At 41.2% G+C, this 25,190-nt stretch overlaps 1 protein-coding gene across 3 annotated transcripts in view; it reads left to right on the forward strand.

Moving 5' to 3' along the window:
• Positions 1 to 25,190, forward strand: part of FAF1 (Fas associated factor 1) — a 5,915,525-nt gene that overhangs the window by 1,071,972 nt on the left and 4,818,363 nt on the right. For all 3 annotated transcript variants that reach the window (XM_044055943.1, XM_044055942.1, XM_044055945.1), the window contains exon 6: positions 4,452 to 4,543. In XM_044055943.1, coding sequence (XP_043911878.1) covers positions 4,452 to 4,543 — 92 coding nt within the window. The remainder of the gene's footprint in view (positions 1 to 4,451; positions 4,544 to 25,190) is intronic.

Below are 25,190 nucleotides of genomic sequence, written 5' to 3' on the forward strand. Positions count from 1 at the left end.
ACAAGGAAGGACCAAATCTTACCCCCTATGTCGAGAAGCACAATGGGTATGGCAATGGGCTGTCTCTTCTCAACGTTTTCTGACTGCAATGCACATCCCGGGGAAATCAAACGTGATAGCGGACAAACAGCGGAGCAGTTCTAATGCCTCATGAGTGGTCCCTGAAACAAGAGGTTGCGGACAGGAATTTCTGCAAATGGCACCAGCCCTGCTGCGACCTATTCGCCACGTCCATGAATGCCAAGTGCAGCAGCTACTTTTCCCTAATTCTCCCCCTGGGGAAGTCATCCAGGGATGCGCTCGTCTACAATTGGCCCCTGGGACTACTATACTCCTTCTCTCCCCTTCCCCTGATACCGAAGGTCCTTCAGAAAGCCACCATGTTGAGAAGCACTTTGATTCTCATAGCGCCATACTGGCCTTGACAGATTTGTTTCCCCTTTCTCAGGTCCCATCTCCTGGAGGAACCGTGGATCCTGGACCCAGCTCCAGACCTTCTGACCCATTCATCAGGGAAGTTCCGTCATCCATCAAGACCCTGAATTTGACAGCTTGGCTGCTCCAGTTCCACAAATAGTCAGGCTCCATGACATCTCCTCCACAGTTAAACCCATATTGATTTCTTCGCATAAACCATCTACCAGGAAGCTTTACTGTAACAAGTGGAAAAGATTTGCTCACTGGGCCTGCAAAAACAATAAGGATCCCTTTATGGCCCCTATTTCAGCAGTGCTGGAATTTCTAGCTAAACTTTTTAGTGAGGGTGCAGCTGCAGCAACAATTAGGGTCCAGCTAGCTGCTATTTCTTATTTTCACAGTGGGGAAAACGGCCTAAAAATCATGTCCCACAATCTTTGTAAGGCCTTTCTAAAAGGGACTTTCCTGCTGAGACCTCCAGTCAGAGAACCCCCAGCACCATGGGATCTAAACTTTGTTCTATCCTCTTTAATTTTGTCCCCCTTTGAACCTGCTTCATCATGCGACTTGAAATGTTTGTCATGGAAGACATTTTTTTTGGTGGCCCCTACATCCGCTAGAACTGAACTCTATCTACTCTTTATCTGTCCGTCCTCCCTACATAATTTTTCACAAAGATAGAGTCTCCTTGTATACTAATCCTTCCTTCCTCCCAAAAGTGTGCTCAGAGGCCAGTCTGAACCAGTCTATTGAACTGCCATTGTTCTTCCCAAATTATGGCAACAGGGCAGATTATAAATTACACCAACTGGATGTGCATAGACAGCTGCACGTCTGTATGCATAGAACCAAAGACTTTAGAACATTGTGTCAATTATTTGTGTCATTTTCAGAAAAGAGGAAAGAATTGTCACTTTCTAAAGTAACATTCTCAAAATGGCTTACAAGACTGTATTTTGTTCACATATATTTCATAAAACAGCCAATTACCAGGCAAGGTGAGGGGGCATTCTACAAGAGCTATTGCTGCTTCCTCTGCCTTCCAGGCTAGACTCCCTTTGGATTTGATTTGTGCAGTGACCACATGGGTAAGGCCTCATACGTTTATCACTCATTACAAAGTGGACATGGCCTCCCAGAACAGGGCTTACTTTGGTTCCACTGTTCTGAAGAGTTTATTCCCTTGAGCCACCCAAGAAAGAAGGTGCTAGGGATGCTGTCCCAACCAGAATAGAATGAAGGAGAGATAGGACAGCATAACAATAAGAAGTTATTTACTCACCATAATGTTCCATGTTTGTTGTCCATCTCGCCTTCATTCTTGCGGCCCACCGTCCTTCCACCCTGGAGGTTCGGGCAGATTATTATCTCTATACTTGGTTTATGGAGTCTGTGTTTCCCTTCTGGGTTTATTTAGATAGAGTGTTATTGCCATGTGTGATTTATGCTTTCTCTTGCAAACAAGATCTGGGTTATGATCCCGGAGCATCATGGGGTACGGCATAGCCTCAAGGCAGTGGAAGCTCTCGAGCTTTTGTATTAGGCCGAGTCTGAACCCCAACAAACGTGGAACATTATAGTGAGTACACAACTTCTGATTTTAGTATTCATATTTTAATTGTTCTTTATCTTTATTGCTTTGTTTTTGAACATTTAACTTAAAGTTCAGAGTACCCATTTTGTATATTTGTTTGACAATTAACTTTGGAATTCTCCATTTAGTCATGTTTCACATCACCTTTTCACTCGCACATTTAGTAAATGTCCCAGTTCCCAATAATGTTAACATCTTTTTGGTTGTTCATAATAGTGTAATGTTCCTGTAAGTCGTATTACAATCAAAATATTAGATTTATGAATAATCTGTTTCTTCAGTTTAAAGTTAAGAAATGATGTATTGTTATCCCCTTTGGGAAAAAACATGTATCCATGAATTACCATATAGGTGGCAGTACACTAAACACAGAAAGTGTGATAAGAGACTTAGGGACACAGGTGGACAGTGGTCTCACCTTCGATAACCACATCGCCACAACAGTCAGGAAATCCTTCTGTGTGGCACACCTCATCACGAAGGGCTTTTCATCCAGAAAAAAGGAGGTCATTGTCCCACTGTACTCATCCCTCATTAGACCCATTATAGAATACAACGCCCCATTTGCTATGTACCGCTCAAGACATCTGCAACAACTGAAAAGGCCTCAGAAATACCTCACTAAAAGACCACAGGCCTAAAGCAGATGCCCTACGCTGACCGCCTTAAAAAAACTCCAGCTATACTCTGTCGCATATCGTCTACTCAGAGGCGATCTCTGCTTAACTTACAAGGCCATGTCAAACCCAGAGCTGTTGGACATGCTACACTTAAAGAAATCCCAATCCCTCAGAGCTACACGCTCCAGGGATCTAAACCTTGTCATCACAATAAACAAAACATGCTGGAGGGATAGGTTCCTGACCCAGAGACTCCCCAGACTCTGGAATAGATTGCCCATACATGTAAAGCAGAGTGCCTCTTTGGACCTCTTCAAGAGGAACCTTGATGATTGGATGGGAGAAAGGAAATTCACCCCAGGGATCACGTCAGTCGCCCTGCTAGACAGGGGTCCAGGAAAGTAAATAATGTGGGAAGAATTAGCCAGGGAATTATTATGGCTAGGCTTGTATAGGCCCTAGGGCTGATAGCCTAGTACCAACCTATGAACCTATGTATCCAAATCCCATATGGATCCAATATCTTTACTAATTGAACACGCGATAAGTGTTACGGCAGCTCATTTCACATAGTTTATTCCATTACTGCTTCCATTCATAAATGCAGAAAAGTATTTTGCTTTGTAACCACATTAAGTGTCCATAGAAAAGCTGTGCCATGCAGTTCTGTTTTCTTTTAATGAAACTCTAACACATCCTGTTCAATGCAGTGATTATTTGAAATGTCACAGCATACATTTCCTACCAAAGAAGTATTATAGATAGATAGATGCTGTTCTATCTTACCAAATTCCTGTTTTAGTACAGTGTCAGTCTGCTCCTTATATTCATCCCAGCTTCCATAGGCTGCAATCTCTCTGGAGATTCAGCCACTCCACTGGTGTCAGCATTATGCCATCCTTCCCTTGAGGACCAGCGTTCTGACATCAGTATTTGATCTCCTCATTGTTGTGCACATCTCTGCTCATGGATGCATGCCAGAACAGCCCACCTCTGTTGATTGTAGGCTGTCCTTGCAACTGTTTTCCTTCAGTATCTGTTCCCCCATTTCTCTCTATTTTCTGGCTTCAGAATGCCTCTAAATCATTTTCCACTGGGTCATGTGCATTAACTAACATTTGTGAATCATCGACATGTACTTTCTTGACTCTAGCTCCAATATTTTGACCTCTGTTATGCTGTCTCCATAGTTTCACTAATCTCTGCCATGCTCATTTCCCACTTTGTCGAGATGTGAAGAGAACCTTTCCCCTAGCCTCCTAGCCATATAATTTCCCTTTTTCATATTAAATAACATCTTACTTTTGTCTTGAATATAGGCTACTTTTATGATCGGATTAACCATGTCAATAGAAATAAAAATAAAATTTTATGCTGTTGATGATCATGTGTTTCTGTTTTATGGTAGGTGCTCAGTCTAATATTTAGTTCCTGTCAATGAATAAGTTAATTTATTCTTGTCTTTCAATTGGTCACCTGAGTATTGCTTGATCCCTTAATGCTGAAGTTATCCTGGAACAGAATTATTGTAAAGGGCAGTGTTTTTCAGCTTTCACTTTCTCTTAGAGCATCCCTACCTTTACAACAAAACTCTACTATTTTAAAGGAATATTATGTTATTTAATAACAGCAGTGCAGTTTGGTTTGCTGTGAGATGTTAACTTTTCTTGTGATGGATACATTTGTCTTGCAGGCTTGCACTCTGCTTTGCAGTACATGATATGCCAGGAGAGAACTTATGCTGTCATTTTTTTATTACATAAGAGTGTACTTTGTATGACAAATAAACATGGTTTTGTTTTGTTTTTTTCTTCTTACAGACAGTTCTTAGAACTCTGCACTTGCCAAAAAATAGCTGTCTTTATGTACTTACTCCTGACTTAGCTGTCCCTCCAGTGCCATGTCAGAACAGGTAAGACACATGGAATTCCATAACTTTTTCCTCACTTGTTTGTTTTTTACGTCATTTAGTATAATTTATTTGTATCTGTTGACTGGAAGTGCCCAGCTGAGGATTAGCCCATTTTCAGTAAAGTCCCAGGGAGAAAAGTAGTGACAGTGACATTGTTTATACACATTACAGTTAAGAACTTCAGGATGGAAAAAAAAAAAGAAAAGAGAACATGGGTTCAGCAAACAGAAGAATTACATAGTTCTGTAAACATTAATGACCAACACATTAAAGTTGTTATTCTGTGAATGTTCAGTACACATTTCAAAGAGGAAGGACCCTGATTTATACAGTCAGCTGTGAAATCCAGGTTTCTTCTGAACCATGTGCTTTGAAAGAGTAGCAGAGGGCCACTTACAGCTTTAATTCTGCCACTGGAAGAAAACACATTGAAAAAGTTAGGGTTAGTTAGCTGTTAATGGAATCAGCTTATTAGTCATATGAAGCAGAACAAGATTGATGCGGCTTGTTTAGGAATGTTTAAGTAAATCTTTAGGAGGAAAAATGTGACTAGAATTGATTATTGCTTTGTCCATTGGTTGTGTTTGTTGGACTTAGTAGTAGTACATGTAGACTTTTGAACTAAAACAGATTAGTCCCTTTTCTTATACTGCTGTATGGAGGAATGGTTACTTATTAATACTTCTTCCTTTGGGCTGTCCCACATTAGATTTGAAATGGGTGTACAAATGATATGACGGCGACTAAGAACTTATTGGTAACACAATGGCAGAACTGTTGTCATATCACAAATTACTTCCCTTTCTAACCTTCACAAACTTCACATCAGAAATCTTACTTCCAGTGATGTGAGCCTAGGGTCCTCCTTAAAAATATGGAAGTCGAAAGTTCTTTCAAAAAATGTACCTGCACAAGAAACATGTTTACTCCAGTACAGGCAGTCTATGTTTGTCTTGCCTTGCCTAGCAAAACCACTTTACTGAGAACTTTCTCATTTAACCCAAAAATGTAGAAAGGATAATTTGAAATTGTTTATTTGAGTAGTTTCTTTATAGCCATGGACATTCATGAAGCTATGGTTTCCTTGTCATCTTTTTCTCACAGGCAGAAAACATCTTTTGAAATATCAAGTTCATCATCCCATCTTAGTAAAACAAAAAAAAATATATCAGTTAACTGTTTCAAGTCTAAGTTTCTTTGTTTAGAGTCTCCTACTGTAATTAATTTAAATGAACTAAACCATAAATGAACCAGTACAAAAGATTATTGTAAAAATACTAGCTACTGCAGCTTTAACTGTAAAGCTAACACCTTTACTTGAATCACTAAAGCTGCCTGAAGTGTCTGATTCTAGATAAGTCAGAGGTGCTTTTGACTTTGTCAAGGAACCGAAGATCATCTTTGCCCAGAGTTGACCCCTCTTTGGTTTTCCTAACATATGTTATAATTAGTTGACATAATTCCTTTTGAGGGCTCATATGAGATGCTCTGGTGCTCTTTACCTACTTCCATCTGAGGGACACAGGGTGGGGTTGTCACTTTTTTTCCCTTAGTTTGGGATGCGTCAGAAATTTCCTCCTGCAGGATGTCTCAAATTTCCACTTCTGCAGAATAGGTTTTGATGCTGATCCAGAGGATGTTTTATTTGCTACAGTAGTGTCAATTCCAACATCTGGGCTTTTGTCAGTGCCAGCCTCCATGGTGTGGATGTCAGTACTGTATGATTCCATAATTACTGTATGACCCAGTAATGGTGTTTGTCATCAGTTTTGTTGATGCAGTTGCTCAACATGGTGATGGTATTCTTGGTTGCTGGATCGGGAGTGGAAAACTTCATGCTGTTGTCAGTACCTGCCTTTTTCTGTTAATGGCACATCTGACCTACCTGGTTTCTTGGTTTTTGGTACTGAGTTTCTTGGTGAATATGCATCTGTCAACATAAAACCAGACAATATCCTTGCAGTGGCTCCTGCAAATGCTGTATGTTGTACCTTAAATTCAACACCTACTGCTAGCACAGAGTAGAACATCCTGTTATTGAACCTTTGGTCCTGTTGTGTGTTTCACAACAGCAAGTAAGAGGAGCCACAGACCTTCTGGAGTCTTCTACCATAACACTTCAACCCAGAATGTTTGTTCTTCCTCTTCAGACTTGCTGTCCTCACCCGGAAGTATCCCACTAAGACCATGGTAGATGTCCATGATAATATTTTGACTCCTATGCATCCCTCTTTGATGTCCCCATGTTCTGTAGTGAGTGTTTTGTTTGGCCATAGTGCCGTCAGTCATTTTGTGCTTATCAGAAAGAGACTGGCTGCACTCTTTGGACATCAGAGATGCTTATTGATATGTAATGGTTGCAAAAGACTTCCAGAAGTATTTGTGGCTGGATGCATTCATTACAAGACAGTTCTATTAGGACTCAGCTCAGCCCTTAAGAGTGTTTGTCCAAGTATAAATCCATTATCAGCAGTCTGTCAGAAGTTAGATGGAGCCAGCAATTTCCCATATCTGGACATCTGGTTCCTAGTCAGGGCATCTTGTACCACCTTCAGACCTTCCTAAGCTAATATTTGCACTTATGCACCATTCTCAACTACTATAAAGCACAATACCTCAAGCTATCTGATGGTGACCTGGCTCAGTCACAGTACTGCAGAATTCTGCAGCCAGACTTTTGGCTGGCACTCTACAAGCCAGACATATTATGGCTTGTATTGTGACATCTGCACTGGCTGTCAGTTGTGGTTAGGTTTGTCTTCCTGTTTACCGTCTCATCCCTGCTCAGTCTGGGTCCTTTTTACCTAAAAGATTTCCTTATAACTTATTCGCCAATGAAGGCTCTCGGATTGTCAGGTTAGGGGATGCTGTTCTCTTCCATATCTTTATTGGAGACTACAAATAGGCAGTCTTTTGCCCCCTTTGCCTCACTTCTGTGAAAGCAGCTACTTTGAGATGGACATCCAGTGCTGAGACCTTGTCTTAAAAGTCCACTAAATAATCAAATTATCTTTGGAGAGAGTGTCCTCAAAGACCCCCAAAAACAACACAGGCACAAAGCACAATCCTCATGTTAAGCTTCTATACATAATACAAAGAGTCCCAAAGTCATGGATCCTGAGCCCGTAAGCCAGGCATCGACCCAACCAAACATTCTTGTTTTAGGTAACCCCATTATATGACATACATATGTACCATTTTTTTATTAAACAACAAACATCTGTATTAAATTACCACTTATGACATAGGCAGTCGCACATTTATGTAAATGGAAACAAGCCATAATGAAATAAACTTAGTTGCAAGCATTATGCATCACTTATAGTCTACCCAATCATTGTCAGTCAATCATGTCATAGCTCATTTAAAAAAAACCTCATTCCTCTCCTGTATGTATTGTTTCCACAATTTCCTATTTCTGTGTAATTTGCTCCTACTCTTTTCTAAAGATCCCAGTTCCAGTTGTTTTGTCCCTGTTACTATATTCACTACTTCAAGTACAGTTGGTCTAGACTTTGATTTTCATTTTCTGGTAATTGCTGTTTTGGCAGCAACCATAATTAGACTCAGCAAGGCCTTACTATGTCTAGGTAATTTCGATTCTATATCATAGCCCAGAAGAATAATTTTCCTAGATACACCAATTTGCTCACCCAGTATCTCTGATAGAGCAGTTTGCAGGAAATCTATAGTCTGCCAACTCATTACACTCCCAGAAAATATGTTCCCAATTACCTCTTTTTTTCCCCATCACCCCTCCAACATTTGCTGTCTACCTGAGGAAACGTTCTTTGCAGTCTACCTGAGGTATAAAAACACCTATGTAAACATTTTCAAGCAAAATTCCTAAATCTTCTAGATTCTGTTGCATATTTGGGAGACATACATATATCCCCCACTGTTTCTTTATAAATTGCTTATCCAAGCTCTCTTCCTAATCCTTTCTAACCGCCTCTGATTGATTCTTGTAGTTATCCTGTGATATTTTATATGCTGTACTAATTATTCATTTTTTAACAGCAGCTTCTGTTCTAGATTTTACTCAAAACTCTACCAGCGCTGGTCTTTTGTTTAGGACCCCCTATTTCTTTCTCTTTGCCTGTACTCCGATATCAATCCTTGATAGGGATGTCTCTCCCTAACCTGCAGTCCAAGTGCATTCATGGCATTTTCCCATTCTTTTACCTTTCCCCTCTCTGTTTATTTGCTCCCAGTACCTTGGTTCTTTTTGACAGTTATCTCCAGTAAATTCCAGCCCCCTCTTGACTATTGTCTGTATCCCCTAACTCCAGTCACCCCTATCGGTAGAATCTCCTTTCTTCATTCCATGTTGGCTTAGTGCCTAGAATACTTTCTGCTGCTTTATGAATATAACATTCTTTATGATTATTTTATTCTCCTTAAAGATCTGCATCCAAAATTGCATTCTCTTCTTGTTTCTTGAGCATCCCCGTTTTCGTCATCATCCCTTTCCACTTTGAATTATAGGTTTCTGCTTGTGCTATATACATGAGCCTTAACTGTGTAGCTCTGAAATACCCCTTCAAATCAGGTAATCCCAAGCCACTTTGTTCTATTGGAAGAATCAGCATATCCCATTTAACTGTTGCAGTCTTTCCCTCCCAGATAAAATCCTTTAGCTCTTTATTAATTGCTATCCACAACTTCTCATCTGGTTGATAAAAACATGCCTGACCCATGTATAAGACTAAAGGGAATTAAAACATTTTCACTCCTTGTATCTTATTATCCATACCCATGTAACTGAGCTTCCAATTTCTCAGTTTTTTTGTATTCTCTTTTATTTAGTCCATTCCCACATATTCTAAGCTGCCACACTGGAATAATTTTTAGTCCATGCTCCTAAGTACTTTATTTTATCATGTCCCCATAAATATGGATATTACTGAACCAGTTTGTGTGTCAATACATAACTTACAACTATTGTCTTTGTTTTAGCTTCTTTAATTTTGTATCCTGAAAACATTTGAAACTGTCTCAAAATGTTGCACAACACTGAAATGTATTTTTTCTGGTTGTATCAGGTATAAAAGAATATCATCTGCAAACAGAACTAGCTTTTCTTGACTACCATACCAATTATAACCGTGAATTTCTGAGTCCCTTATTTTCTTTGCCAGTGGTTCTAAATATAATGCAAATAATAAGGGGGAAGAGGACACCCCTGCCTAATTCCTCTGCTCAAGCAGAAATTATCAGAGAGGAACCCCCCACGCACACACACTTTAATTTTCACCTCCAGTCTCTCATATATCCTCCTAATCAGTCTTATAATTTTATCTGGGAATGCAAATGATTCCATTGCCCTGTTTATAAAGTTCCAGCTTACTCTGTCAAATGCTTTCTCTACATCAAGACTCACCAACAACACTGATATGTTCTTACATTCTCCTTCCCTCTGGATTGTCAGTGTTCTGTTAATGTCAAATGTTTGCCTCTCCTCCACAAACCCTCATTGATCCATATCTGTCAATTTTGGCATCACTTTTGCCATTTTTTAGCCATTATAGACATAAACACTTTATAGTCATGGTTTAGTATTGAAATGGGTCTGTGTGAAACTGGATCTGATGGGTCTTTACCGTCTTTAGGTATTGCAACCACCACCACCACTTTCTTCCAGGATGTTGGTATTTCTCCTCCTCCAGATGTTTATCAGTTTTTTTTCCTAGCTTCCAAACTTCCACTGGTATAACTGGGGACCGTCCTGTGGACTGGTCATACAGCACAATTTTTATCTCATTTCCTGCTATCCTTTAAGTGATTGAGTCTCGTTTACCTCCCTCTACCTATAACCTTGGCATATTTAATTCTTCCATAAACATTTTCATTTTTACCTTTTCTTGATTTCCATATTTCTCTTCTTTATACAGACTTTCATAGAATTTCTGAAATATTTCTAGAACCTCTATAGGATCCCTTGTTTTCTTCCTTGTTATAGGCTCCCAAAGCTTGACAACAGCCCTTTCTACTTTCTGTTACCTGAGTTGTACTAAACGTTTTTTGTGCTCTAGAGTTAAGAAAAACAGTTGCTCAGCAGCAATTTTTCTAAACTCATGCATATTATCGAGGTAACTAAGTGCGTATCAAGACCATCAGTTAAATGCAAATGTTCCTGTGATAAATTCTGTCTAGCCTAGCCAAGTTTTTGTATCTTGGGGAATATGTAAATTCACTCTGAACTCTTAGTACTGAATTCACATCTTCCATGCCAAATGTTTTCATAAATATCTTCAAAAATCAACCCTCCTTTGTTATATTTTCTCATCTGTGCCCCCCCAGACACATCTTCACTGCTGCAAATCAAATTCCATTCCCCACCTATAAGTAATATTCCTTGCTGAAAACTGATTATCTCTCCCAGAATTTTCTCAAGTGCCTTTATAGCAGTATTAGGAGATATATCAGTACATGCCAGTGTAATCCTCCTCCCTTGCCAGTACCCCCTTAGTACTACGAATCTACCATTATCTTTTTTATCCTCTTCTATCACTGTTGGTGCTCCTCTTTTCCTTTATCCCAGTTATTCCGCTGAATAACTGTCATGAAAACCTTTCTTTATAGGTTCATAGGTAGGTACTAGGCTGTTTGCCCCGAGAGCATTTATAAGCCTAGCCAGAGTGTGTCAGCTTTCGCCGTCCCATTGATTAATTAACTGAGCCTCTGTCAAGAAGAGCCAATGAAGTGATCCCAGGGGTGTATTTTCTGTCACCCATCCACTCGTCAAGGTTTCTCTTGAAGAGTGTTAGTGAGGGGCTCTGCCTAATGTAGGTAGGAATTTTGTTCCAAAGCATGGGGAGTCTCTGTGACAGGAATCTATCCTTCCAGCATATTCTATTTATTGTTGTGGCGAGGTTTAGCTCACTAGAGCGAGTGGCTTGAAGTGACTTGGATTTCTTTAGGTGGAACATGTCCATCAATTCTGAGTTGGACATGGCTTTGTAAGTCAGGCAGAGATCACCTCTGAGTAAGCGATATGCCACTGAGTACAGCTGGAGTTTTTCCAGTCGGGCTGCATAGGACATATGTTTGAGGCCAGTAATCATCTTGGTGAGGTACTTTTGTGGTCTTTCCAGCTGTTGGAAGTGCCTTGTGACGTACATCCCAAATGGGGCATTGTACTCTGTGATGGGTTTGATGAGTGACGAGCAGAGGGGCACTATAACCTCTTTATTTCTAGATGTGAACCCTTTAGTAATTAGATGGGCTACATAGAAGGATTTCCTAACTACTTTGGCAATATGATTGTCAAAGGAGAGATTACTATCTACCTGGGTCCCCAGATCTCTCATTACCTCTTCTGTATTAAGGGGGCTGCCACCTATGTGGTAATTCATGAGTGTTTTGTTTTTCTCAAACAGGATGACTATACATTTTTTGGCATTTAGCTTGAGACCATGACTTTGACACCAGGTGTCCATCTCAGTAAGGCCCTTTTGGAGAATGTCCGTGTCAGCCGGAGAGTCAATGTACTTCTGAAAAGTATATGCCGAACAGTAGGGGGTCCCAGGATCGAGCCTTGTGGGACACCACTTGTGACTGGTTTAGAGTTGGACTTGGAGCCCGCTATTCTTACCATGTGAGTTCTGTCTGTAAGCCAGTTGGCAACCCATCTCATGATGTAGGGGTTTATGTTCAGGCTGGTGAGTTTTTCTATAATTCCTGAGTGGGGAATTGTGTCAAAAGCCTTGGCGAGGTCAAGGTAGGCTATGTGAACCACCTTTCCCTCGTCTATGGCCTTGTTGACTGTCTCGAAGAAGTCAACCAGGTTTAGTAGGCATGATCTGCCCTTAAAGCTGAACTGGGTCGGGTCAAGTGTTTGGAGGTTCCCAGTGTCTTTAATGAGTTCCATGATGATGCGCTCCATAGCCTTGCAGACCATGGTAGTCAGGCTTATAGTTATCAGAGTCAGTTGTGGCCCCTCCTTTGTGGAGCAGAATAACCGTTGCTGTGTGCCATTCTATGGGCCCGTAGCCTGTGGAGAGGCTGAGGTTGAACAGTGTGTTTAGGTGGGGGGGGGGTTAGTTTCTTCTGTAGTTCATGCAAGATGCAGCCTGGGACACCATCTGGCCCCATTGACGCTGTGATTTTGGCTTTTGAAAGGGCTGTTTTCACCTGTGTGTCTGTGATTTCTGGGACACTAGACTTTTCCGGTATTGTTGTGGGCCCTTTTGGGCATGAGACGGTGGTGAAGTTTGCACTGAATCTATCTGCCAGGATGTTGGCAATGTCAGTAGGTTCAGTATATTTTGTGCTATTTTGCATTAGCTCAGAGCATATCTGCAAGTTGCCACTTACATTCTTGACATATCAAAAGAAAGCTTTGTGGTTATTTATCGAATCCTTGGCTAGTTTTCTTTCGAAGTTAGCCGTGGATGATTCTATGAGGGACCTTACTTTCTTACTGATACTGATCAGGGATGTCTTTCCTTCTTGGGATTTACTTTTTTTCTGAACTAGTTTCCTCCTCCTAGTGTATAGCCTGTTTATGGCAGGGGTCCACCAGACTGATTTCCTTCTCTTAGGGGAGTGAGTCGTGGTTTTGCTAGGGATGGCACGATCCATGCATCCTTGTAGGTGCTCATAGAGTGCATTTGTAAAGGTTCCTGCATCTTGGACAACTGTTATCCTTTAGCATGGAGGCTGTGAAATTTACCACCTCTGTCTTGAGTAAGGTGAAGTTTGCTATAGAAAAGTTTTTCACTGTGGTTTCCTTGGTTGGGGATGGTGGTGTGGTGTGGGCATCCAGAGTTATTAGTTTACGGTCTGATCTAACCAGTGGCGGGTTGACCTCCCGTGCGGAACACCTGTTGGTGATGACCAGGTCCAGTATGTTTTCACCTCTGGTAGGGGAGATTACCAGCTGATCCAGGGCATTTGAGTTGATAAATTCCAGGAAGCGCTGGACCTGGGAGTTTGTACTTGAGTAGTTTTCCTAGTTAATGGTAGGGTAATTGAAATCGCCCAATATCAGGGTGTTTGGTAGGACCTTCATGTTTTCCAGTGTCTCCAGAAAGGTGGAGTGGTGGTCCTGGGTCATGGAGGGTGATATGTAGCAGACCACAATCTGCATTGCAGATTTGCCCAATGTTAGTTGCACATGGATGGTCTCAGGGGTATCATCCTGCACCACTAACCTGGAGGTGTAGGTATCCTTGATGAACATGGATACACCTGCTCCTTTTGTGTTTTGGTCCATGTTCTGTGGCCGAAATGTGTGGTATGAGTTGTAGCCCGGTAGTGCTGGGGTGCTCTGTGGAGCCTTGAACCAGGTTTCAGTTACTGCACAGATGTCAACATCCTCCATACTGAGGAGTGCTTCGAGTGCGTGCATTTTGAGATTTAAACTTCTGGCGTTGAGTAGCATAACCCTCATTTTTTTATTTGTGCTGTTTACGGAGGTGGGTTTGACTTTTGAACGTTGCCTAAACAAGGCACTATGGGGGCAGCAAGAGCCTTGGCCAGTATTCAAAAGCCTAGGGGTGGCAGGTGCAAGCCATCTCTTGCGAAGCAACTAGGCTTGTCGAACATGTCTTCCCAGGCTGACAGACACTGGACCCCCTTTGGATGACACCAGAAGCTTAGCCAATTGTTGAAATTGATCATTTTTTTCTTTATACTGCTGTATCATTTTTGGTGAGGGCATGATGTTACTCAGGGTCAGGGTCATACCCGCCTGGGCTAAATGATCAGAGAGCTCTTCCATGTCTCTTTTCATGTAGTCCAGGGAGGTGCATCTCAGGTCATTCACACCAACATGAACAATGACAGAGTCATATTTGTACTTGTTCTGGAGTGACCTGAGTGCTTGTGTTATGTGGTGGATCCTGGCACTTGACAAGCAGCTTACAGTGACCATCTCCTTGTTCAGTCTGGTGAGTGGGACGTCAGTGTGCCTGACAATAGTCTCCTTTTACTAGTGTGTTAGGTATGTTATTTCACCTTAAGGGCTGTGATTGTGTGGCATGCTGATTTTGTGTTTTATGTGTTGTCTGGTTTGTGACGGGAGGTGCAGGTTTTTTGGATGTCTGCTTTGGATGTCTCTGATGCTTTTGCAGGTTTTTATTTAGAGCCTCCAAGTATGATTTTGTGTATTTATGTGTATTTTTGCCAGTGCTGGTTTAGTATGTCTTTGTGAGGCTAGAGGTGCGGTTCAAGTGTTAACCTTCTCCTCATGACTGCCTGTTCCAGTCTTGGGTAGAGAGAGCTTAGCCTCCAATTTAGCTATATAATTGCATCTCTCACATATGTTAATGTTTTGTGGTAGGAGGGGAGGTTGTCTGTGCAGTGTAGTTATTAAATTCCCTTGTTAATGTCCTTCCAAGTGTGACTCCTGAAACATAGCTATTTACACTCTTCATCTTTTACTATAGTTCACTACTCTTTCTTTGTATTCATCTGTGAGGCCATTGACATGTAAATACAATACAGAAAGCATAATTGTGTTAAAATGTTATTATTCCAACCTTTTTATTTTTAACAGCTTTTTTGTTGTGTTCTGTTCAAGCTTTTGTGTTCCATGCATACACTGTTTGCAAGGTTGATGTTTTATATAGTTATTTCTGGTCATATCCACTTGAGACTATGTCACAACTTACAGAACTTTTTGTTTTATTGAAAGCTCTCAAATAAAAATACAAGCACACTCCTAATACCCCCTAAAACCTGTTAACGTACTACTAACATGCAAAACGATGTAAATCTTTAAGTATTGAAGTTTTACCTTCCTAATAGGAGAAAGTTTGCCAAAATGACAGCCATGCTCACATATTTGGATTAACCTAAAAGAAAGGTTATCCATGCTACAGCCTGTACTTCTACTAAGTGCTGTCTGATTTTGTCTTATCTTTATAGGTCTTCCATCTGGGAAAAAAAACACTTGAATTCTTTCAGAAAAAGATTATCTCCTAGCCATTTCTCTCTATCAGATTGTCTCCATGGAAACATGAGGACCAGATACAAAGTTGCTACAAAACACACATATGTATTTGTTAGAAAAAAAACTTTATAATATTCAATTATTCTTCAATTACTTGCTTTCTCTTAAAACTTGTTACTAGATCAAGCTTAAGGGCCTTAATCAGGTCATTCCCATAAGCAAGAATGAGAAAAAGTACATCCATTTTTATTTTGTCATGGTCTTTTACATTTTAGTGTCTACATTTCTTAAAACTGAACAAGGAGAAAGGGAGGAGAAAGAACAAAAACAAAACAGGAGTTCTTGTTTCCAATAGTATCCCCATTACACTTAAAAATTGAGAAAACTTTATAGCATGCAAAGAAAAGTATGCACTACAAAAATTTTACTGTTAAGAAAATATTTTGTTTTACTTGCAGTTAATTTTCTCCCTCCCCTTCTCTTCTCCTAAGTATTTTCCCAACATTATTGACATGAAGTAGGGCATATGCTTTAGACTCCCCTGCAAGTTTAACAAAGTCAAAAAGTCCAATACCTCCAGATTTTCTTGTTCATTCATGTTTCACAAATATAGTTATTGCTTTGTAGATGGAGATGATTCTTTGCCCTAGTCTTCTCAAATTCATTTACTTGTTACCTGTGCTTTGGATGATGAAGATACTTTATCTCCTGATTCCCCTGTAGATGAACTTTCCCTTGGAGTCACCATTGTTAAGCTGATTCATCATTTTCCCTGGGAAAGTTCGATGTCTGATGTGCAGAAGCAGTATTATGCTGTTTTTGAAATGGGTGTGCATTCTTCTTGTTTTAGAAGCCTTGTTGGATACCTACTCATTGCTTCTGTTAATCCTGAGTCTCAGACTCCCAATCCTTAAAAATCACAGATTTTAGGAGTTGACAAATTCAGTCAAGTTCTTATAGAAGAATTATGTTTGTGATCCATCTGTCATTAGTCTTTCCACTGAAAAAGCTTAAGTTTCTGTCTTCTTCTGTTGTGCCTAAAGGTAAAGATAGTAGAACCATTGATAGATATGGAAAAAAAAAGTGCACACGTCTGCCAGTTTAGTCTTTAGATGTTAAATTACAAAATCCATGTGTTAAGTACCTCTTGTCTATTCTAGGTAACCTGGGTGAGCTGCTGTGTGTGTTTGACATTTCAGAAGTTAAGTCTTCTGCACTGTCTCTCATTAATTCTATTTCTGAAGTGGCTACACGTTCTGTTAAGAGTAGTTATGATGCTGTCGATAATCTGGTTTGGCTCTTTGTAGATTTCCATGGCTTAGAATTCAGGCGATCCCGCAGTCCGGCGTCGGTTGCTGTCGCTTCTTCCCTGACGTCAGTGCACCAGAGGTATATATATATTGCATCCGACGTCATTTTCTTCAGTCTTTCTTGCTGTGCGGTCCCCGAAGCAGAAGCAGTTCGCAAGTGCCGGTCGGCCGACACCTGAGATTTTCAAAGTCGAATTTCAGATCCAAAGTCTTCAATAAAGCTAAGTACCCCATTGGGGAAACTTTTCTTGCCTCAGACCGATGACAGAAAAAGTTAACAATTGTATTTCTTGTGGGAAGCAAATACCTCATAAGGATTTTCATTCTTACTGCATACCTTGCCTAGGCCCAGACCACGACGTCACTGGTTGTTGTTTTTGTGCTAGGTTTAATAAGCGTACTATAAAAAGACGCTTTGATTTCGCACGACACTACTTCGGTAGAAAATTTAACTACACAATGCCGTCGGAGCAACCGACTACCGGCGTGCACAAAAAACACAAGGATAAGGACAGGCAGCCTAGACCCAAGCCAGACTCCGAGGCCTCGGCTGGACTGGTTTCCGGTTCACCGGTCTTCAGTGAGGCTCCAACGCAGCCCCTGACTTCCGCAGATTTGGAACCCGAGACCAATTCGGAGCCTTTGGCGGAGAGTGCTAGGCAGATGCAGCCATTTTGTTTAGCCCCTACCGACGACACTGCAGAAAGAGATGTCGGTGCTGCAGAAACACCTTCGGTTTCTGAAGGCGTTTTCAGACCGACGACGCTCGCCAAAAAAACGTATCCTATAAGCTTAAGACTCCTATTAAACCTAAAAAGACTGCACTTCAGTCTCCAGTTCAAGGCCTAAGAAACAGATGCTCAAAATGGCTGAAGATTTGATCTCTTTAATCAGGGGTTCCCAACCCCCACCCGACAAAAGGCCTAGACAAGAGGAGGATTATGCCTCCTCTGATCGTGTCTATTTCCTCAGGCTCCTCTGAGGACCAAGATTACTCCTTCTCCCCTTATGAAGATTCTGATGCTGAGGATTCTTTTCCCTGAGCTTCTCCTCCTGAAGACTACTCCTTTGGGGAAACTTTACACACTACGAGGGAACATTTTCACTGGGAAGGTCAGTACTACTCTGACTCAAAGAAAAGGCTCAGAGAGTTTCTTTTACTCCCCCAGCACAGACCACTTGCCATCCCCCCAGTTTTAGACATTGTGGATGATGTTTACTTAGAATCCGGTTTGAACCCAGATTCTCTGCCTCCTGCTCCAGCCAAACCTAACAGATACCATAGAGTGCCTGATTCCCACAAATTCCTTTATAAAAGCCCTGTTGCTGATCCAGAGACTATCTCCCAGGGTCCCAAAGGGGCTAAGGCTTCTATGGTAAAAAATCCTGTACCCTCTGAAAGGGACTCCAGAGCACTAGACAGGTGGGGGAAAAAGGTTTACACCTCAGCCACTCTAGCTATGAGGGCACTTAATTGCCAATTTCACATGCTAAAATATCAGTGATTTCTAATGTCTCAGTTAAAACAAAAAATGAGCACACTCCCTCAATAGTCTGAATTGAAAGAAATGCAGGATCTGTTGCATGCAACTGAACAGGGGGGCAAACATACTTTACAATGTGGGTTTGATTCTTTGGAGGCTTCCTGCAGAGCAACTGTAACTGGGTCTGTTATACGTAGGCATGCTTGGTTAAAGGAACAAACTCTGCCTGATCATGTGAAAGCAAAGCTTCTAGATGCTCCCTTACAGCAGGATGTTCTTTTTAGAGTTAAAGCAGAACAAGTCTTAAAGAAAATGGAGGATAAGGCAAAATCTATACAGACAGTCAAAGTTTTTCTACAGGTACAGCCCCCTCGCTTCAGCAGAAACTGGCCAACAAAAAATTGGTCCTTTCCAGCTACTGACAGACCACAGAGGGGTAAATACAGACGTCCAAGAGGCAGAGGACAACCACATGCCCAATACAAACCTCGACAATGGGGCACTGCAACACAGAAGGGAGGAGAAGACAGGTCCCAAACTACCAGAAGGCAAACTCAATGACTTGCACCTCATCTGGCCAAGCAACACTCTCTTGGCAGCCCCCTTGGGAGGAAAACTTGCACTTTTTTCAGACAACTGGCACATTGTCACAAAGGACAAATGGGTCCTAGACATAATTTCATGAGGATACAGATTCCATTTTCACACCTTGCCAATGAAAAGAGGAATGCCAAACCTGCCACAAAATCAATGGGCAGAGGCACAAAAACAAATTACAGCTCTCATGGACATGAGAGCCATTCAACTGGTACCTACACGAGAGCAAGGCCAAGGATTTTACTCAAGACTCTTTCTAGTTCCCAGAAAGGACAATGCCTGGAGACCAATTCTGGACCTTTCATTTCTAAACACCTTCTTACAAGTACCCAAATTCAAGATGCTAACACTACAGCAGCTTCTTCCCATGTTGGGCAAGAAAGCATGGCTAGTAACGTTGGACCTCAAGGAGGCATACCTGCATGTCCCTATCAGACAAAGTTGCAGAAGATACCTCTGTTTCATTGCAGGTTCAACCCATTACCAATTCTCTGCACTGCCCTTTGGCTTATCTACTGCGCCCAGGGTCTTCACAAAATGCCTTGCACCAGTAATTGCATACTGCAGACAAAGAGGAATTCAAATATACCCATACCTGGACGACTGCCTCATCCAAGCAGAAAGCAAGGACATTCTCTTACAACATCTGGCTTTTGTAAAACATCTTCTAAGTTGCCTGGGGTACACAGTAAACGAAAAGAAATCAAAACTAGTACCCTCACAAAATATGGCATTCCTGGGTGCCAGCTTGAATACAACGGCCCAGAAGGCTTATCTGACGTCAGACAAACAACTACAACTAACTCAACATTTCAAAACAATGGCAGCAAAGACCCAACTACCTGCAAGAAAAATTCTGCAGGCCTTCGGCTTCATGGCATCTTGCATACTACTAATACCATTTGCAAAGCTGCATATGAGGAAATTACAGTGGTACCTAAAAAGCGTATGGTCTCAACACAGCCACAGCTTAGACACAATGATATCTCTTATTCCCTGCCTACAACAGGAGTTTCTATGGTGGTCACAGGCATGTCACCTCAACAAGGGTTAGCTTTTCACCTTGCCCCCAGCCAGGCAAACTATGACAACAGATGCATCGGACTACGCCTGGGGGGCACACATGGCTGGACAAGTGCGTTCAAGGCGTATGGACAGCAGATCGAAGGAATCTGCACATCAATCAAAAAGAGATGCTAGCTGTACAGAATGCTCTGACAGCCTTCAAGAATCTATTACATCCAGGACAACTTACAATAAGGACGGACAACACCACAGTAATGTGGTACATAAACAAACAAGTGGGTACACACTCCTACCCTCTATGCAGGCAAGCAATGACCTTGTGGAACACAGCTCTGGCTTACCAAGTTCAGTTACAAGCTCAATTCCTGCCAGGAAAACAGAACACATTGGCAGACGACCTCAGCAGAAACATCATGGATCCCCACGAGTGGAAACTGGATCCACAAGTATTTGCATTGATAACTCAAAAATGGGGCCTTCCAGACCTAGACCTGTTTGCCAGTCCTCAAAACTATCAGCTAACGAAATTTTGTACAAAGACACTTCACCATCAAGCTTGGTAAGTGGACACACTCTCATTCAGTTGGAAAAACCTGACAGTATATGCCTTTCCTCCATTGCCTCTCCTCACAAAGGTGCTTCTGAAAGTCAGAAAGGAGAGACCACGACCGATACTCTTAGCCCCAGACTGGCCACGCCAGCACTGGTACCCACTATTGAGGAATATGGCCCAGGGCCCACCTTGGATTTTACCACAAATTGCCCATTTGCTCACAAAGCAAAACAATCAGATTCTTCACAGCCAGCTCAAAACCTTAAATCTGTCTGCATGGCAAATCACCTAAGCATCCAGCCAGCTCCTCTTTCCCAAGCAGTTATGGATGTTATTCTGGAAGCTAGGAGGCCCAGCACCAGGAAGGCCTACTTGGACAAATGGAAAAGATTTTGCGCCTGGAACCAAGCTAAAGGCCAAAACACACTTCAGCCTCACATGCCTCAGATTCTACAGTATTTAACTGAGATGTTGCACAAAGGACTTTCTTTTTCTTCCATTAAAATCCATGCATCAGCTATTTCAGCCCACTACAACACGGATCCACCCTTATTTTCACATCCACTTCTAAGGCAGTTCCTCAGAGGGGCAAAAAACATTAGGCCCCCCAGGAGAGCACCTACACAAACATGGGACCTCAATTTTGTTCTGGAAAAACTTACGCTACCTCCCTTTGAACCAGCTTTCTCTGCAGATCAACAGTTTCTATCATGGAAGACTGCCCTGCTGCTAGCAGTAACTTCAGCTAGAAAAGTCTCAGAGCTGCAGGCACTAATGGCAGTGGGACCTTTCCTCATTTTCCATCAAGACAGAGTTTCTCTACGAACTAATCCTTCCTTCATGCCTAAGGTGGTTTCCAGTGTGGCTTTAAATCAAACCATCCACTTACCCACCTTCTTTCCAAATCCACGGAACAAAGGAGAAAGACTCCTGCATTCCTTGGACATTCACAGGCAACTTCGTTACTACTTGGATAAAACTAAGGTTTTCAGAAAATCTGACCGGCTCTTTGTATCCTATGCTACAGCTTCACAAGGGAAGGCTATATCAAAACAAACCATTTCCAAATGGCTAGGACATTGCATTCGTTTTTGCTATACCCATCATGGAAAACCAGTTCCTGCTACCATTATGCCCCACTCTACCAGGGCAACAGCTACATCTACAGCCTTCCTCAGGGGGGGTTCCAACCAAGGAGATTTTGGAAGCTGCAACTTGGAGTTCAGTACACACGTTTACCAAACACCATCACTTACCACTTTACTCTAAGACTAGAGCTGGCTTTGCCACTGCAGTTCTGCAGGGCCTTCTAGCCTCCTCTAACCCTCTATGACTCCTCCACCCATCCTTAGCTTTGGGATTCTACCCAAGTGTGATGACTGCAGCAGGGTAACACGATGAACATAGTACAGTTTTGTACCTACCATAAATGTAGATGTTCGAGTGTACACCCTGCTGCAGTCCAGGTTACCCTCCCTCCATCCCCTCTGATCTAACTGGCTAAATCTCTACAATACCTTCCTGATGTATTTGCTTATAGCTGGAGGGATTTTGTGTTTGTGCAAAAATTGCTTAATTTGGTACTAATTACTGACCACCTTTTTGGGGGCACCTGACATCTGGGGCAAGAAAAACTGAAGATAATGGCGTTGGATGCAATATATATACCCCTGGCGCACTGACGTCAGGGAAGAAGCGACAGCAACCGACGCCGGACCAAGACTTTGGAATTCAGGCCTACTGCGGGACCGCCTGACGGCAGGATAACCCAAGTGTGATGACTGCAGCAGGGTGTACACTCGAACATCTACATTTATGGTAGGTACAAAACTGTACTTTCCTTTCTTTAAGGCTTCCTGAAAGTAATCCATACCTTCTTCATGTGGAATACTCAAAAAAAGGTCCTTGACATCTATACTTACAAATATTTTTTCTTTAAATTCATTTTTTTGCCATACATTTTAATAGATGCCAGGAATCCTTTAACACAGGTTTTTTGTCCTCAAAGAAACCCTTTAAGTGGATATCCAGCATTTTTTGCTAGGGGTTCTGTTTTACTCCCCCTTCCTGCCACTATTGGTCTCATTGGTAGTTCTCCTAATTATTTATGAATTTTGGGGATCCCGAAAAAGGCAGGTATTACTGGATTATTCACTTTCAGGAATTTCATCTCATCTTCACTGAAACTGTATTCTTGAAAGAGTTCCTCTAAGGTCATGTCCAATCTTACATTAAAAATATTGATTTGATTCAGTGATGCTACACTAAAGTAGGAACTATCATTCAGATATTTCATCATTCTACTTGTGTAGTCATGGTGACTCATTATGACTACATCACCACCCTTTTCTGGCCTTCAGCTAATTAATGAGTGTATTCAAACTGACTGTTTTAAGATAGATTTATTCTGAAGAAATTTTTACGAAAGTGTGGATTAAAACGTTTTTGTTCTCATAATCCTTAATTAAAAGGACATCTAGAAAAGGTATCTGTTCCATACCATAATTATATGTAAATTTTAAAAATTGTGTAGTCGAATCCATATACTCAATTAAGTCCTTAATATATTCTAAGGGTCCATCCCATAAAATAAAAATGTCATCCAGGAAATGGGTGTAACATTTTACATAATCGAAAAAGGAAGACGTGAAAAGAAATTTATTTTCCCATTGTGTGACTACAATATTGGCATAAAGGTCCACACACGAGGAACCCATTGCCATCCCTCTTGTTGTAAATAGATTTCATGATTAAAATAAATAAAATTGTTTCTCAAGACAAGTTCAAGTAATTGAGTGCATACCTGAACATTGTTATGTTCAACACCTTTGTCATACAAAAATTCCGAAAACCAGTCCAAACCTGTATTGTGGGGAATAATAGAATACAAATCTGTAATGTTAATGGTCAAAAAAAAATATGTAATTTTGAAAGGGATGTTATTAATAAGTTGCAATAAACACCATGAGTCTTTGCATATATGGGGTTCCATATACACCGAATCTTTAAGCTTGATATCAAGAAGTTTTGCAATAGGGTGAGTAATGGAAACTTTACCATCTACAATGGGTCTCGTAGGTGGTGGTTCAGGATTTTTATGCAGTTTGGGTAAACCAAACATAAGTGACATCCTGGGATATCAATGGTGAACCCTGTAGGTGGATTGGATACTCTAAATTGGCCCTAGGCACGAGTTAGTGAGTGTGTGTGTGTGTGTTTGTGTGTGTGTGTGCGCCTTCCGTGGAAGGTTGGGCGCTGGGCTGGCAACTCAACACCGTAAAACTCCAGTGCCAATCATGAGCGGACAGGGGATCCACTGTGGCAACCCCTAACCAGGAAAAAGCCGAAAAAAGAAGAAGAAGAAGATCGGATTTTCTTGGGTTGCACCATCAACACCTTATCAATTACAGTTTTTTTTCCAGAAGGCAAGATTCTTTGCCTGATGTAGTACTTTCAGAATCTGTCAGCCGTTTCTGTTTGTCTCCCCTTGGCTCTACTGCTCTCATTTCGGTTTGAGGTGAAACAGTTTTTTGAAAGGCATCCTACATATATTAGACTGTACAAGAAAGGCTATTCCTCCCTCCTCCTTTGGATTTGAACTGTATTCTTTTAAAGCTTACCTTATCCCATTTTGAGCCTGTTGCCTCTGCTTCTCTTGTGTTTAATATTTGGAAAATTGTGCTTATAGTGGCATTAACTTCTGCTAAGTGGGTTTCAGAGCTGCAAGCCTTATTGACTATTCCACTTAGGATAGTGTTACTGTCCATACTAATCCTGCCTTTTTGCCAAAATAGGTTAATAAGCTCTTCTTGAATCAGACCATGAACTTGCCTAACTTTGTTCCTTTCCCTGAGAATTTAGGGAAGGGAGTCTGTATTCTTTGGAGCTGCATAGACAGATTAGGTTTTATTTGGACAGAACCAGTTCTGTCAGGAAGTCTGATCAGCTTTTTGTCTCTTTCCAGGAAAAAAGTTTAGGAGCTTCTGTTTAAATCTCCCATCATGTAATACTTCAAAACTGAAATGGAAGGTCATGGTAAAGTTGTGTAAGAACTTGCCATAATCATAGATGTCTGACTGATCACTGTTGCAGTAATACATCCCTCCCACATCCCCCTTTCTTTGTTTTCTCAGATATCTACTGTTGTTCTTACACAACTGTACTATATGTAGACTAAGACTTAAAATTGTACATAAATATTATTATATGCATAGATATAATACTGGGTTATTATGAGTTGTTGAAATCCAGGTACCCAGTGATGTTCATCATATTGATCACTGCTGCAGTAGCCTTAGTTATACTGTTAATATCCTGCCAAGTGTATAACAGATATCCAGCTTCCAGAGCTTCAGGGCACCCTCCGCACTCCCTAACTGTCAGGCAGCTTGAGATCAACTGATGGAAAGACATGTTTGGCCACAAAGCTCTTCAGTGCTTTACTGATGCTGAAGAGTATGCTCCTCTAAGGCTTTTGATGGTCAGCTTGGTGTTGTTCCTTTACTGGGCAGATAATTTCCTGTTGGGGAAAATCATTCCATTTTCTAAATATTGTTTGTGTTTTATCAATTCCTATTCAAGCAAGTTATTTTAAAGCTAGAAGTTTTATATTTAACAGACTGTCTTGAGACTGTATCATACTTTTAAATGGGAGTGCTTTTTTTCTGTCAGTTTAAATGTTGTGTAAAGTAACTGAAAACCATTTTTTTCTGTGGAGAAATTGTGTTTATTTTACTTTTTTGGGGGTGGGACTGGCAGATTGTTTTAAAGTGCTTTT

Source organism: Protopterus annectens, chromosome 14.part0, assembly GCF_019279795.1.
Source record: "Protopterus annectens isolate FY-2018-M chromosome 14.part0, PAN1.0, whole genome shotgun sequence".
Classification (NCBI taxonomy): Eukaryota; Metazoa; Chordata; order Ceratodontiformes; family Protopteridae; genus Protopterus; species Protopterus annectens.